This window comes from Dermacentor silvarum, chromosome 4 (genome assembly GCF_013339745.2).
Source record: "Dermacentor silvarum isolate Dsil-2018 chromosome 4, BIME_Dsil_1.4, whole genome shotgun sequence".
NCBI classification, from domain to species: Eukaryota; Metazoa; Arthropoda; class Arachnida; order Ixodida; family Ixodidae; genus Dermacentor; species Dermacentor silvarum.
Genome location: NC_051157.2, coordinates 138,801,929 through 138,818,780, shown reverse-complemented (window position 1 = coordinate 138,818,780; position 16,852 = coordinate 138,801,929). Strand labels below are relative to the sequence as shown.

The 16,852-nt window shown below is 45.0% G+C and overlaps 1 protein-coding gene across 4 annotated transcripts in view; it reads left to right on the top strand.

Moving 5' to 3' along the window:
- The window catches only part of LOC119450661 (ets DNA-binding protein pokkuri-like), a 145,680-nt gene extending 129,059 nt beyond the window's left edge, over window positions 1-16,621 (top strand). For 3 of the 4 annotated variants that reach the window (XM_049666126.1, XM_037714174.2, XM_049666125.1), the window contains exons 6-9: window positions 442-654; window positions 3,115-3,349; window positions 7,012-7,261; window positions 12,827-16,621. In XM_049666126.1, coding sequence (XP_049522083.1) covers window positions 442-654; window positions 3,115-3,349; window positions 7,012-7,261; window positions 12,827-12,995 — 867 coding nt within the window. In that variant the 3' untranslated portion in view covers window positions 12,996-16,621. The remainder of the gene's footprint in view (window positions 1-441; window positions 655-3,114; window positions 3,350-7,011; window positions 7,262-12,826) is intronic. The other variant, XM_049666124.1, reaches the window with a different exon arrangement.
- Window positions 16,622-16,852: the final 231 nt, after the last annotated feature.

The window sequence follows — 16,852 nt, the reverse complement described above, 5'->3', positions numbered from 1 at the left end:
AAGTCATCACTAGGTGACCACAGTTTATTTTATTTATATGTACTGCAGCTCACATGGGCTGTATTATAGCAGGAGTAGGGAAAATAGTAAATACATGTGTAGCAGCATAATAAAAGGCCATAATAACGTGCAGACAGTAAACACAAATATTTATACACTATAGCGTAGGAACAGTAAATAAGGATTATCCAGTAAAAAGTACTATAAAAACAGTGAGGTACAGCAGCAAAGTACGAGAACGAACGAAGTGCAAGAATATGCGCTATAACAGCATCAAGTGTCTTCAATAGACTGCAAGAACTGGGATTGAGGCAAAGAGCGTGTGAATGCAATGTACAGCAAAATACATTTTAATAGTATATATAAGAGCCCGATAGGATGTGCCACAGCACTTACTATGGTTGTAGCATGAACTCACGTTGGGCTCCTTTTTTTGCCTAGCCCCTGCAGGTGTCTCCCCTGTCAGCCGAGGTGGACAGCACTGTGATTCTGAGCCCCGACCCCAGCTCGGGTGGCGAGAGTGTCCAGGGGGACTCTGCTGGTATGCAGGCTGGCAGCAGCACACCGTCGTCCAACGGAGGAGGAACTGGCTCAGCCAAAAACTCCTCTCCACCTCCGTCCCTCGTAGCCACGCCCATGCTAGTGGACAAGCAGGTGCTTTACCATCTTCTTGCTCAACACGTTCACTGTGGGGCGGCACTTTTAATGTGAGACGGGGTTCTCTCCTTCCTTGGTGGGTGGCGGGGAAATGCCGCCCACTGCTACACTTTACCATTGAAGGTACACAACAATTTGAAGGGTTTCCGTTTCGTCTTTTCTTTTAGGTTCTCAGGTGCACCTTTTATCACATGGGGAAATATGAAAAAAAAAATCTGAAGTAGAAGTTGAGAAAATTTCACGTTTTTAGTAAGCTGTCAACGAAAATCTAGTAATAAATTGGGTGTCGAGAGGTGAATTGCGGGGCCTTGCCTTGATGCAACGGCACCATCTTAGTACTGTTCTAAAGTGGAGAGATGGGACCCCTCAAATTTCCAGGCAGAGCCCTGATGCGAGAGCATTCTTTGCCTACCCCTACCCGCTTTGGTCTGGCTGGCTGGGTATGGCCTTGACACGGTGGTCGTGTAAAAAAGATGCACAACATATAGTCCCCTGTGAGGAATTGAACCTGGACCTGCAGCATTGTAAGCAAGTAACTACCCTCGGCACAGCTCTAGCAATTTTTGTTACCCTTGTATTTGTTATCGTATTTCTTCCTGTACCACTCGTGCCTTGGCTGCCAAAAGGCCGCTGGCAGTACTGAATAGATGAATGAATGAATGAATTAATTAATTAATTTATGAGGGAGCAGAATTGTGCTTATCATACTTCAGCATGATACGTGGTGCAGCAAAATTATGTGGCGTACAATGGGCACCAAGTTATGAAAAGTAAAACAAGTTGTTACATTGAGGTTTTCATTACGTTGAAGTTCATTATGTTGAAATTTATCTTAATGTTATTGTGCTTGTGGCTCTTGTTGTCTGTTCTTCATCTGGTGACTTTGTTTTATTGTGTTCTTTCCCACCACATGTTGCGATGCTGTGTTAAATTAATATATCATTAGCCGCAGATTAAAGTATTTTCTCAATACAGTGTAGACCGCTTATAACGTAAGTCGCCGGAGTCTCGAATATCCGCACTATAAGCGGTACTGCACTATAACCAAAACAAGTATTTTATTGAGATAGTGGACATTCCAGGCACATTTATGCCATCGCTGTCACCGTGCTCTAGGTTCTGTATTCGCTTACTAAATAAATTAAAAAGCACGGTGTCACGCGCGCACAAGCAAACATGAACACATCTCGCTCGTTGATCGCGGAAACGAACTGTCAAAACGCTCAATTCCCTCGCTCAAGCGTGAGTGAATTGACCTTCGTGCTATCATGCCCCTCGCTCCAACGATTTAGACGATTTAGCTTGCGCGATAACAGCAGTGATAATGCGCTCCCAAGAAACTTCCGGTCACGGGCCTTATCAGTCTACTGTGCCGAATCACAAAGCGCACTCCTGCTGATCTATATCACCACTATTGCCTTTCTTGCTCGCTATAGTTAGCAGACTACGTCATTGAGCCAAACCGGAAGCCGTCCAGGGCGCATGTTTGTACACAGCAGAAGGGTCTATAAGCTGCGAAAACACGGTGCGCGACGAACTTTCCCCGTCGCAGATTGCTTTCAAGATAGAGCCAAGGTGATCATATCACTGAAGTGGATAGTCGCAGATTACGTCCTGCTTTGGTCCACTGAAACCGTTCCACATTGCTCTGCTGGTGAAAATCCTCTCCTTCTGTTTGCGCCAGTCCCGAACGCAAGTTTCGGATCCTCCGAACGCCCGCGCTGCGGCCCGATTTCCGTCCGTCTCCGCGCACGTGATCACTTTCCTTTGAAATGCGGCATCATGATGAACTTCGTACTTCATGCTGATAGAGCAGACGTAGAGAACGTGAAGACAGATGGTAGACTATTGCCTAAGCACGTGTACTGCAGCACACTGACGAAGCTACGGTAGCTAGGCTCGACGCGCATGTGAGGCGGCCATATTGAAATGCCAACGGCTATATGGTAACGCAGATTTAGGGTCGTACTCGATTCTAGTGCACACATAATTTTTAGACCTGTTTTATCGGAAAGGAGTACGTGTTAGATTCGAGTAAATAGGGTATTTTTGGCTTGAGGGGAACGATTGCCGTCTAGGTTGACTGCTGAACTTCCAGGCAGCCGCACTGTAACTGGTATTTCGTGTCCCGCAACGGTACTATAAGCGATATGCGTATACATAGAGTGCTATGGGAAATTTAACGGGAGTCTGAAAAGATGTATTATATCCGGTCCTGCACTATAAGCGGTTACGTTATAAGTGGTCTATACTGTATCTTGTTTGGCCCTCTTAAGGGGGTTCACGTGCAGTCCAGTGCCTAGCTCTTTTTTTGTTTGAGGCTAGATGTTGATGTTCCTCTTGGTGACTTCCTGAATTTCATATTCAGAGTGTTCAAACTTGTCAGTAGGCATGCTGAAATATGACCTGCTGCTAGTTGGAGCTACACAGCATCTGCTATCTTGTACCGTTTTCCAGGGTGTTATGGATTTGGTGCGGCGGAGTCCAACGCCGCCAACTCAAGTCGTGTTCCCACCAAGAGGAGGGATGTCGGCGTTCCCAGGCATGCTCCCTGATGTGGCATTGCATTCGATGATGCCTCCCGTGGCTGCCAAGCCACCACAGCTGCCACCTCCTGTGGCGCTCAACGTGCCTCCGGTGACACCACCCGCAACTGGCCGTGTTGTTGCTGACGCGCCAGGTGATAAGATGAGTAAGTGTGCCTCAGTTGATTTTATTTCTCGTGATAAAAAAAATGGTAACTAGTTTTTCTAAGGAAAACCTTGAAATGAATATGAATATGTTTTACTGGCCACACGTGGTTCCCTATGTATTCATTGGCAAGAAAGGTGTGATGATGATTGTCATCATCATCAGTCCGTTTAGGTTTACTGTGGGATAAAGGCATTTCTAAGCATCCTGTTACTTCTGTCCACTGGAAGACAGTTTCATCCTCTGCTCATAGATATTCTAATCTCATCAGTCTGTCTAATCTTCTGCCACCATGGACTGGGTTTCCCTTGCTTTGGCACTCCTGGGTTTCTCTTGCTTTGGCACTCCTCCTGTTGCTCTGATACATATGTTGTTTTTTATCAGCTTTACGTGATGTGTGACCTGTTGAAATGCAGTTGTTGCTCGTAATCTCAACTAGTATATCAGCTATCAACTTTTGCTCTATAGTGTACACTGACATTTTCTCATGTCATAACAGCAAGTTTATAATTTTCCATTATGTCATTTGTTTCACGTGTAAAGGCGAGTGTGTTGAAAAATGGCTAGTGTTGTGCAAGCATAAGTTGCAGTCCCTCAGTTCAGATTAGCCATGCTATGATAAGCTCTGCCGTGAAAGCGTAATATCCATAGTGTGTTTGGAATTTCAGCTTACTGGCTCTTATTTCCTTTTTTTTTCTTTTGGAACTTTCCTGACCAGCACTTGGAAGAAAAAGGGTGCCTTTTTGAGATTTAGCTCAGTGATGACATGAAGCAAAGTCTGCAGATTATCTTCTTGTGCTCGTAAATTAATATTCATGAATGACTTCTTTAGAATCCACCCTTACTTTGTGGATTTCTGTAGAATTTGTTTGGTTATATTTACACACCCTGTTATTAGTTTTGTTATGTCTTGTGGTCAGTCTGGTGAGGCCGTTAATGCATATACGTCTTCCTATGTTGTTTTTGTTTGGTGGTGCTAGGTGTAACTACTGCTGTGTGTTGACCAAAATGCTGGATTTTGATCATCAACAAAAGCGTACAATGGAAATGACCGCCTGGTTCACACCCTTTTTCAGTTACTTGAGGCTGATAGTGACAATGCATAAGAGTTGCTGCGATCTCACAGTTGAAATAACAGCACCAATAATAATAATAGTGTATTTCGTACAAATAGAGGAGATATTGCTGCATTGCGTTGCAGTACAACTTCATGAGGCAGATCCACTTTTTAACATGAAAGTTCCTTATGCTGGGGTCCACCATCACCTTTCTGTAATGGATCTGACGTCGGCGCAAACGCGTAAAATATTCTCTCTTAACAGGGATGGCACTGCCATCTAGGAGCAGTGAAGTGAAGTACTGCATCATGACAATAACAAGCGCCGACAGTGAGTGCTTCGGTAGTCTCAGTGCAGCGGAGGCTCCAATGCGGTGTCGGCTGTGTAGGCAGTGTAGGCCTTCTGCCGAGGTGATGACGCAGTTTCCACACATGGTTTCTCTTTTGCATCTGATTAGCCTGCGACACCTCGTCGCCTACGGAGTGCAGCTTCGACATGCATCAGCAGTGCTTACACGACGCCTACCACTTCGCTTGCTATGGCACCAAATAAAAAAAATCACCGCATATCCACGAAGTGAATGATGATGAGTGGGCGAAGCACCGGGGGATAATTCGGGTAAACCACAGCTACGGACGAGAGAGAAAGAGAGCGCGTGTCTGGAACGAACGCCCTTGTGCAATGCAGCGGCCCCTAGCTACGGACGAGAAAGAGAGCGCGCGTTGGGAACGAACGCCCTTGTGCACCGCAGCGCCCCTAGCTACGGACGAGAGAGAAAAATGCTGGAAGCATTTTCCGGAAGCCGGAAGCTGGCTTCCAGAACCAGAAGCGGAACCGGAAGTGGAAGTCGGCTTCCGGTTCCGGCTTCTGGAAGCTGGAGCTTGGCGTACATATACTATACATATACATATACATATGTATATATGCGTATACATACACACATAGCGGTCTCCATGCCAACCAGAGCTACGGACTACGAGGGACAAGGCTCGGCCCTAAGGTGCTTCGCCCCTAAAAAGCTGCTGCACTACGTGGCGCAGAAAGGCAATGACGTCGATGGGCGAATTTTGCTTTGGTCTGGTGAGACACATGCCAGCGTGAAGCAGAACATGCTGCGAACTCTGCCAGTCACATTCCTGAAGCTGAGTGCATTGCAACTCAACTTGCTGCTGAAGACGCTGCGGAGCCAGAACAAAATACTCGTACCTTCACCGAAGCGACTCGGCAGCAGGACGCCGCTCGCCAACGGGACACTGTGCGCCAAGCAAACCTGCAACATGGTTGCCAACCCACAAATTCTGAGCCTTTCGCTGCAGCGGACCGTGAGTTCACGAAGCAAACATGCAACAGCTTCTGGGAAGACACGTTTCACTTTCGTGTTCTACTGTTTCCTATGAAAGTGGGATCTACGATATCTTTTTTTTAGCCATGTGTTTAGTTCTCACACATTTATGCCAGAAGTGGCCCAGACGCAAATTCACACATAACTGTTCTGTGTGCCTGTGTACTCGAATTTTATGAAAGGTGAACGATACACTTTGTTCTTGGATCACTGCCTGTCTTGTAGCCATTGTGTGTGCTTTTGGCAGCTACCTGCGAAATAATCACCAGCTGATAAATTAAATGGAAACTAAAGGCAAATATTAAGTCAAGCTAAGGGGATAGATTAATGCTCGAGAATGTCGAAGGTGTCAGTATTACTACAGAACAGAGCTTTAATAATCAAGAAATTGAGGTAAAAGCAGGGCATGATTTCAGTCTGCACCAGGACATTCAAGTACTAGCCCAATGATGCAGTGACTTTTCGTTAAAATTCTGTCAGCAGTACTAAAGCATTCATAATAAAAAGATCACTGCATTACATTATGAGATGGAAGAGAATGCTATGTGTCCTACTTCTATTTGATACATAGAAAAAAATTACTTTTTGACGTTGCCCTTGGCAACGACACAGGTGGTAGAAAGATTTCATTTTCGCTTGACTCTGTGCCAATTATGCTTTTGCGTTTCAGTAGTTTTGTTATTCATAGTGCTGCGCTGGTTTTGCTGGCTCACGAAACTCACAGAAACTGCAAGTTGCAAAGAACGAGCCAATTGTAAAAGGCATCGGAACCTTGTGTTTATGATTTGGCATGTGCTTTCCCTTCCTCTTTCGCACTGTCGGTTCTGTCTTGGCTTGGTTTCTGGCCATGCTTATATTTTTCGTGCAAGAAATCGTAGCACCGGATGTTGGGCGTGGTTTTACTTACCGACAGCAGTAAAGGGCGGTGATGGCGTATGCAACGTCCTGTGACACCCGCTTGGGTACAGGTGAATTGTACTAGAGATGTGCAGACACTTCAGAGGCAATTTTCACTTGAACAAAGTCTTTTTGTGGGATGAAACAAGCACTGTGAGGTTTCTGGAATGATATTTTAACAGTCCACCTTGATTATTAAATCAAAGTGGACTGTTAAAATACCATTAATTAATATTAATTTGCTGTTAGTGTCCCTTTAACCTACGAAGCAGTGGGTAATCTTTCATATTTTTATAGGAAATTGTGCTTTCTGTCCCTGGGTTTGAGGACCAACTTTCTGTGTTGGCATTCTACAATCCTTTGTAGGTGTCCGGTTGCTGTGGGACTTCCTGCAGCAGCTGCTTAATGACCCCGAGCAGAAGTACCGCTACTGCATCACATGGAAGGACCAGGCCAAAGGCGTCTTCAAGATAACTGACCCGCACCGGCTGGCCAAGCTCTGGGGCATGCAGAAAAACCACCTGAACATGAACTTTGACAAGATGTCGCGTGCCATGCGCTACTACTACCGGGTCAAGATCCTCCAGAAGGAGCCTGGCGAGCGACTTTGTTACAGGTACATAGCTTGCTCTGTTTCGCCTTCCAAGCACTGAAGGCTACTTTTATTGTTACATTAGTGTGTTGATGTTGCAGACCCCCCCCCCCCCCCTCCCCGGTAGCTCAGTAGCCATTGTATTGCACTGCTGAGCTTAAGGGCACGGGTTTGATCCCGAACACAGTGGCCGCTTTTCGATGGGGTCAAAATGCAAACACACATGTGCTTAGATTTAGGTGCATGTTGAAGAACCTCAATTGGTAAAAATGTAAACTGCTCCACTACGGCGTGCCTTGTAATCGGATCGTGGTTTAGGCACGTGATAGCCCAGAATTATTTGTTTGTTTGCTTGCAGCAATAATGTTCAGTGCATTTGCAAACAGTGCCTTCACGCAGCATTTAATTTGAGGCTTTTAACTAAGATAGGTTTCACTCGAAGGCTAACCATTAAACAATATTAGTAGTGTGTTCTCATTTGGCATGACTCAGTACTGCAATGCTACATGAGTAAGATTTAGCTGCAGCATTCGAGTCTGCGTTCTGGCTGAGGAAAATTTTCTAGTGGCTGGTCGCAAGATGTTATTAATCTAAGAGCCATTTCTTGTGAAATGAGGCTGGCAGATAAGATGTTTTTATGCCTAAAATCTTTACGGACCTGTACAGCACCCAGAGCAGCCAAGCTACTTTCAGTCGAAGTAGTGATGAGCAGGATACAGAGGCTCCTTCTATAACTAGCGATGAAGTTAGAAGGGCCTTGCAAGACGTGACCAGGGGAAAAGCTGCTGGAGAAGATGCAATAACAGTCCATTTAATCAAAGATGGAGGAGATATCATGCTTGAAAAGCTTGTGGCCCTTTATACGTAATGCCGCACGACTTCAAGTGTACCAGAAAGCTGGAAGAACGCCAACATTATACTCATTCATAAGAAGGGAGACGTTAAAGAATTGAAGAAGTATAGACCCATTAGCTTGCTTTCAGTATTGTGTAAAATATTCACCAAGATAATTTCCAATAGAATCAGGGCAACACTTGACTTCAGCCAACCAAGAGAACAGATTGGCTTCAGAAAGGAATATTCTACGATGAATCACATCCATGTCATCAATCAGGTAGTCAAGAAATCTGCCGAGTACTATCAACCTCTCTATATAGCTTTCATAGATTATGAAAAGGCATTTGATTCAGGGAAATACCAGCAGTCATAGAAGCTGTTACGATTCCCTTAGAGCTGCAATGCCCAGACCAAGTGTAGTCAATTCTGATTCACTTTGAGCGGCCATGCTCGGACCACGTGCAAACGCATGGTAATTGGCGTGCCTAACAATCTCTCTCGTCAACATTAATAGACGTGTCCGTCGTGAGGGACAGACGAAACCTGTCTTACCACCTGGCAAAACCCTCTCATCCCACACTGAGGACGTTCACCCCATTACGGTCACCCACCATCTCTACTTCCCTCTGGTTTGTCCTGCATGTCCTCATGTCTTGCAGTGGGGGAGAGGAGAGGGGGAGATTACCCGGATGATGGAGGGTATAAGAAAGCCAGCCAGCAGCCACGTGGATTACACTTTTGATTTGCCCTGGCGTGCAGGTGCACGCACGCAGAATCTTTCTTGTATGTTTTCTTTGGAGCACACCGCTCACCCGTCACCATGTATTCAACTTCTTTTACTTGGCTTTTACGTCGCCTCATCTTCCCTGCTGGACCCTCTCCGATGGTCAACCTGCTTCGAGCTCCAAGCAGACTGTTGTTGAAGGTTCCCCAAACCCCGGCCCGTAACAAAGCATTGTGTAATCAAGGAGTAAAGGAGGCATATGTGAATATATAAACACGAATATCTACAAAGATTCCACAGCTACCTTGGTTCTCCACAAGAAAATTAGAAAGTTACCTATCAAGAAAGGGGTCAGGCACGGAGACACAATCTCTCCAATGCTATTCACTGCATGCTTAGAAGTATTCAAGCTCTTAGACTGGGAAGACTTAGGAGTGAGGATCAGCGGCAAATATCTCAGCAACTTTCGGTTTGCTGATGACATTTTCCTATTCAGTAACAATGGGCACGAATTACAACAAATGATTGAGGACCTTAACCAAGAAAGTTTAAAAGTGGGGTTGAAGGTTAATATGCAGAAAACAAAGATAATGTTCAATAGCCTGGCAAGGGAACAAGAATTCAGGATCGCCAGTCAGCCTCTAGAGTTTGTAAAGGAATACGTTTATCTGGGTCAATTACTCACAGGGGACGCTGACCATGAGAAGAAAATTTACAGAATAATAAAATTGGGTTGGAGTGCATATGGCAGACATTACCAAATCCTGACTGGGAACTTGTCACTGTCGTTGAAAAAAAAAGTGTACAATCATTGCATTCTACCGGTGCTAACATTTGGGGCAGAAGCTTGTAGATTAACAAAAAAGGTTGAGAACAAGTTAAGGCCCACACAAAGAGTGATGGAAGTAAAAACGTTAGGCCTAACGTTAAGGGACAGAAAGAGAGAGAGAGAATAAACATCTTTATTAGTTAAATGCAGCTTTGGAGAGGCGTCCTCATTCCAGAATGCCTTGAGCTTGGGCCGCGTACTGGGCGCTCGCAGTCAGCCGTTGTTCATCCTCAAGGTCGGAGCTGGCCAAGGCTCTCTCCCAAAGCTCGTTGGTGTGATAAGGGTTCGGAGAAGAGCGGTGTTGATCAGAGAGCAAACAGGGATAGCCTATATTCTAAGTGACATTAAGAGGAAAAAAAAAAGGTCACAGTTTCGCCCTAAGGGCGAAGCAATGAATGCGATAGCAACACAGCAATGTCATACGAAGTAAGGTGAGCGGCTTTGGTAGCAATATGAATTGTAGTAAACATGAGCTGATTAAGTAAGCAGGTGTGCTGCGGCGTAAGTAGACCGACATGAAGAGAGGCTCGATGACCACGAGAAGGCGCGTGTGAAACGGTGGTGTTGATGAGAAGCACTTCCCGTGGGCAGCGCGTGCGAAGGGACACACCTGTAGCGCTGCACTGCCGATCCGGGCAGCATTGCATGTGTAGCGTGCGTTGGAAAATGTGACCCGACTATTACTAACTGAATGAACAAGCGTGGTGTGAGCGCGCACGAACAAACACGAATAGATCGCACTGAATGACTGCAGACAACGACTGTCAAAACGCTGGCAGCAAGCATACGCCGCTGCGGGCGAAGGTATGTGCGGTCTATCGCTTCAACGGAAACTGAGTGGCGAATGCACGGCGCATAAAGGTCAGAGCCGTGTGGAGATAAGAGACGGTGCGGACGAGTGACGAGCGCGGTTGTTGGCGGAGTAGAAGTGCGCCCCCCCCCCCTCTCCTTGCTTGCGCGTGGGAGATTGAGTGCGTTCGCTCTCCGTGATAGCGTGCGTCCCCGCACGCTTCCGCTCGGGCATACGGCGCACGGCGAAGATTTTATCTATAGGGAACCTCACGGCGACGGCGACGCCGACGGCAGAAATTCGGTTGAAGTGTCCATATAATTGCTATCGCAATAAAAATGGAGCTGGGCAGGCCATGTAATGTGTAGGATGGATAACCGGTGAACCATTATATTTACGGAATGGATACCAAGAGAAGGTAAGCGCAGTCGAGGACTGCAGAAAACTAGGTGGGGTGATAAAGTTTGAAAATTTGCAGGTGCAAGTTGGAATCAGTTAGCGCAAGACGGGTAATTGGAGATCGCAGGGAGAGGCCTTTGTCCTGCAGGGGACATACATATAGGCTGATGATGATGATGCCTAAAATGGCAAGATCAAGAGAGAAGCTGAGAAGTTTCGATAATGAGTGAAATTTTTTCGCAATGTGAACTGATTACTTGTTTATCAATAAGGTAATTTTGATGTCTAGTAGTGCAGTGAAGCTAATGCATAATGCATCTGTCTCAAGTATACCTCAACGATTAAGAAGTTCCATATGTATGCATAACTCTGCACAGATGTGCCCCACCATAAGGAACAGTACAGATATTGCCAATTAGCAATAGTAATATTGCCAATTAGCTCAGTATAGTCAAAATTGTTTCATTCGGCAACTAGCTCAGAAATAAAGGGAACCATGTCAACGAAGAGCAAGCAGTGCGACTAGGGGATGATGTAATGGCAATCACTGTAACAGCCATTCATCACTGGCCTTTAAACCATGCAAGAGTTGTAGGCGATGTAATGAATGGTAACCATAATCATCTGAGTGTTCTGCTTGAGAAGTTCTGTATAGGAAAAATTCTTAGGTTTTATGTGCCAAAAGTGATTATGAGGCACGCCGTAATGAGGGACATGGGATTAATTTTGATTACCTCTGGATCTTTTATTTGCACCCAATGCACAGCATACAGGTGTTTTCGCCTTTTGCCTCCATGAAAATGTGGCCGCCGCAGCTGGGATTTATTTACATGACCTTGTGCTTCACAGTGCAGTGCCATGGCTGCTAGGCCACCACAGTGGGTAGTTCTGTATACCCACCACCTTTTTATTCTGTGTGTGCACACTGTCACGGTCAGACACAAAGATGTAGCCCATGCAGAAAATACCGAAGGTGTTGAATTAGTGTTTTGACAGCTGTGAGTACAAGCTGACCTCACCTCTTGCAAGTGGCAGAACCTTCCACTGGTACATATTTCGTGGAATATCAATTCTGTGAAAGCCCGCAAGGTGAAGCAAGGTTCAAGAAAGGAGAAATTGTCGTCCACCAGACTCCAGCACAAAGCTACAAAGGGAACCCAAAACAAGTTTCTCTGGAAAAATGCTTCGCAGTTGATGAAAAATTCGTCCTTCTCTGGGCATCGCATTCGGGATGCCTTTCTGGAGCGATTGCTGTACCATCTCAGCTAACCAAGAGGCTAGAAGATCGCAGAGTGAGGTCGAAATAATCGACAACTCGAAACAGACGGACATTGAATATGTCAAATCAGTTCTGTGGAATCCCACAAGGTGGGACAAGGTTCATGAAGGGCAAAATCGTCATCCACCGGAATATAGTATGAAACTACAAAGGTTTGGTGGGAACAGCGAATGCTCTCAGCTTCGCTCAGACTGACTTGCATGTCCTATGAGCATTGAGTATGACTATGCTTTGATCCCTGCTAAAATTTAAATTCTTTGGTTTTACATGCCAAAGCAACAATCTGATTATGAGTCCTGAGGTGGGCACTTAGGATTAATTTTGACCACCTGCAGTTCTTGTAACGTGCACCTAAATCTAAGTACATGAGCATTTTTGCATTTTGCCCCCATCGAAATGTGGCTGCTGTGGCAGGAACTGAGCCTGCTGACCTCGAGCTTAGCAGTGCAATGCCATAGCCACAGGGCTGCTGTGGCACGTCGGATCCCTGCCACTCTTCGATGGCTTCATAATGGTAAAGAGTCCCTAACTTAAAAAGAAAATGTTTTCATTTTGTATTAATGGCTGCCAACATCCTACTTTAAAGTCTTCATACTTTCTGCAGTGCTTAAACCCTCACCTTTGTCCACGCCAGTACATAGCGACAATGTGAAAGGTTTCAGCAAACTTCCTTTGGTTTATTGCTAAAGAAATTTGACCTTTTTCTTTCTCTCTTTGTCATTTTATTACAGGTTTCTGCGGCCACCTACGGAGCTGCGGTACTGCAAGCAGCGGTCGCTTTTGGAACGAACTGTGTCAGACGCCGCTGCAGCCCGTGAGGGAGAGGAGGAAGAGGCCTCGAGCGCCCTAGACATGAGCATCAAGGAAGAGTGCCTTTCGCCCTGTATCGAGAACGACTGAGCACACACCTCCCGTGCCTTGCTTCCTTTCTTCGTACGGTACCTGCTGCAAATGGCTGGGCAGATGTCAAGTCTGCCTTCCCTGTCTTGAAAGCCACCGAGTGCCTCTTGCGGCACACACTGCAAGCCCTCTCCTTGGTGCCTGATGAAAAACAGCTTATATGAACGCACCTTCATCCTGTTTTTTTTTTACTTTTAGCCGAGACAGTGTGTGACAGTGATGATCTGCACGGTGGTAGAGAGAGCTGCATCACCTAATGTCTGGTGACAGCACAAAGATTGTCCTCTGTCATCGTCCCCATCTGTGCAAAGCTTTGCAAAGGTCCCTACAGTCCACTCAGGTGTTTTGTGTTGCGTCTCCAATGGCATTGGTGATCTTGTAGCAGTGGTGTCAAGATAGCACCCCGTGTCATGTGCATAGTAGTGGACACGGCTTTTTTTTTTCTATTCCTTAGTGTTACATGCCGTGTGCAAGGAGGTGGTGTCACGAGGAGTACCCTTAGTGTGTATTGGGCCGCAACTTGATGGTGGCAGCAGGAATCGCCGGACAACAATGGTGACTTTTCCAAGACTTTGGTGGTGACGTAAAGCACAATTGAGCGAACAATGTGTTTTGCTGTGCACATGCCCATTGCTGTGACCGGCATCAACCGTCCTGTGAAGCAGACACATTGAACAAATGCAGTGGGACATCCTTGCTGTCCACAATGCACAACGTGAATGTATGCACATGGCGTGTACATGCATGCTTGTGTGTGCAGATTTGCACAGTGCCTTGAGAAGCCATCGCAAACTTCCACATGGATATATTGCTCATGGTGCCATGCAGTGGCACTGTCCGTACAACTACATGACAGGTGTGACGTGATGTGACAGAATTTCAAAGTGACAATTTCGGGCTCTGCATGTTTTGATTCTGCACTGCTGATTTTTGAGGTGTGCAGTTGTCTTACTTGATTTGGATTTTTTATATGGGATAGTTTGGGCTATGTGTAGCTATCTTCACGGGACATGCTGATCTCAATGGCAATAGTTAGCTACATTGGTTCAAAACTAGTGCAGAGGACGTGTGATGTGCCATTCATTTGCTGCTGAATTCTTGTGTCCCAAAAGAATGGATTTGAGATTTCAAAGACAACTGCGCTCAAAGCCAGCTGCTATGTGGGTCAGCCTTTTCTTCTTTCTGTTTTTAGCGAGCAAGTTTTTATCCTTGTTTTTGTTTTGTTGTTTTCTTCTCACAAACCATAAAAAAATAATAATCCTAGCAAATCATTCTCCTAACTTTCATTTTGTTTCTCACGGTCATCATTTGTTTAGGTTTGCACTTTTACATCATCACCCATGATAATGGATTGCGAAAGATAACTGCAAGAGCAGTCATGATTAGCATTCATGATTCATTTGTACATGATTTGTTGAGTGCTGTGCTTGCATTGTGCTGAATTGCAGCATGCATTGTACAGTTGCATTGTGCTGAGTTGTCCTCTGTCTCTTTGAATATCCGTTGACATTCAAGAGCTTTCTTTTTCTCTCCCATCTGCAATGAGTGGAAAGTTAAATACGAAAAAAGGAGCATGAAGGAGCCTGATGTGAGTTGTGCAATACGCCATATCTTAGACACGTCGTAGATTCATGTACTAAAAGTTTCTTTCTGCATTTCTGTGTTGAACGATTCATTGTAATCAGTATGACACTTGCTTTTCTTTACATTTTCCGAAAAGTACAGTCGACTTTCGTTAATTCGACTGTGATGGGACCGATGAAATTGGTTGATTTATCTGGTGGCTTGAATTAAACTAGACGCAGAAAAAACACACCGATTCACTTAGCAATATTTATCCCGACTCTTAACACGTCGCCGAATCAAACACAAACCCACTTTTTATCTGTTCAAAGTGGAAAACTAAAGCGAACATAAAAATGACATCACAGCTCCTAACAAAGTAGGAATCTAATGCACACCTGATCTTTTGGCAAGAAAACGTAGCATGCATCAGATTTTTGCAATCAAAAAAGACAAAACCATCAAACTTTACCGTCACAGAATTGAACTTATTTACAAAATGTCTATCATCATCACTCGGAGAGCACTTTATCACTATATATGAAGAACCACAATATCTTGTCCTCTGCAGTGTCCATAGCGCTTATGATATTCTGCATTTATCAAGTGACTGCAGCAATCGCAAATGGGATGGTGGCCCATGCCAGACTAGCCACTCTGCTAGGTCGTCCTGCGACGCATGCAATTCTCTGGAACACCAAAAATACGTGACTTGTTGCCGCTAGCTTAACATGCAAAATAACTTAACTTTGAATGTGCATTCATAATTAGACTGAAAGCAGCATTTCGTCATCATGCTATCCAAGAGCTCTTTTTGTTGCCATCTATGGTCGCCATTTGTAATGGTGATGACGCTGGCTAGGCTGTATGCTGTTATGAACACAGTTTTCATTTGTTTCGTATCGGATGGCACCGTTCAAGCAGTAATTTCTGATTGACTTTCTTGGGAAAGCAGGCGCGTGTTGTGGTCGGGTAAATATTGTAATAATTCGTTGCGAGCTACCATTTTGGCTTTAAAATCTTCCTGGGGCAGGCCAAAAATTTTCAATGAGGGATGATGTGTATTAGATGAATTTGCTGCACCATAAGCGCAGCCAAAACGGATGCTGCTACTATTGTTGTCACCACTGCTGTCTCCATTGGTGTTGAGCGCGTGTGGGGTGACCAGCCTAGTAAAAAATTATCCGGCAGATGTTAATTTCAGGATCGAAATCGTGAAGGTATGATTCCATAGAAATGTATGGGTGCTGGCCAGGGCCTTTGGCCTAAGTGGAGTGAACCGAAACATAGTATTTAACCAGAGTGGAATGAACGAAAGTGTACTGTACTGAAAACTGCATCCTTCTTTACGTTTAGATCTTGTGCTGTAAATTATCAAATGGGGCATTTCCAGACTGTCTTTTCATCTTTTCTTGCAGTGGGTACCATTGCTTGAAATGCCTTGTTTGATTAAGATTGCTGCAACTGCATGCATACAGTGCACAATGGCTCACTGTACCTACATGCCCGCATTGCGGCATTGGAAGCCGAACAGCAGTGAGCAATGACAACACAAGAGATGTTCGGACAACAGCAACGCTGAAAGCGAATTTGCTTTCTGTCCTGCCATCTTCTTACCCTTGCATTCTATTCTTGTCTGCTGGCCTTGTGTTAGTCATTTACAATGTACCCTAATTCTCCCAATTGCATTCCTTCCTTTTTTTTTGAGAAAAAGTTATTTTACCTACATTGCACACCATGGACCCTGCCTCCTCATCCATTCAGTGTTGCAACTGGCCTTCTGCAAAGTCCCATTTGATTTCCCTTTCTTAGGTTTCATTTTCATATTGTATACTTATTTGGGCATTTATTGAGATCACCACGTGTGACAAGGCCTTAAACACTGGCTGAAACATCATCTAATGTTGAACATGTCTTCCATGTTTAGCTCTCTATTTCATGCATGCAGGGAGTGTGCTAGAGTCATGGCAGAAACGTGATCATGACAGGCCCAACGCTTGCGCTGGAGGTCAATGAGCCTTAATGAGCTGTGGTGTGATTAAAATCGTCATGGAACATTTCAAGAGTGTGTTGTGTGGTCATGCCATTGCAAATATTTACACCAATTACAGTTTGAACAGCATAGAGTACACACACCATTGGCTGGTACACAAATACCAGCTCTGTTCTCTGTGGCAGTGCTAGCTGTATGAATGATGCAATATCTTCAAGGGTAAGTATATGCATATATCGCATGAGCTGAGAAGTGATTAGGCAAGTTGTCTACCTAAAGGCAAATTCCAGTTGAGAGTGCC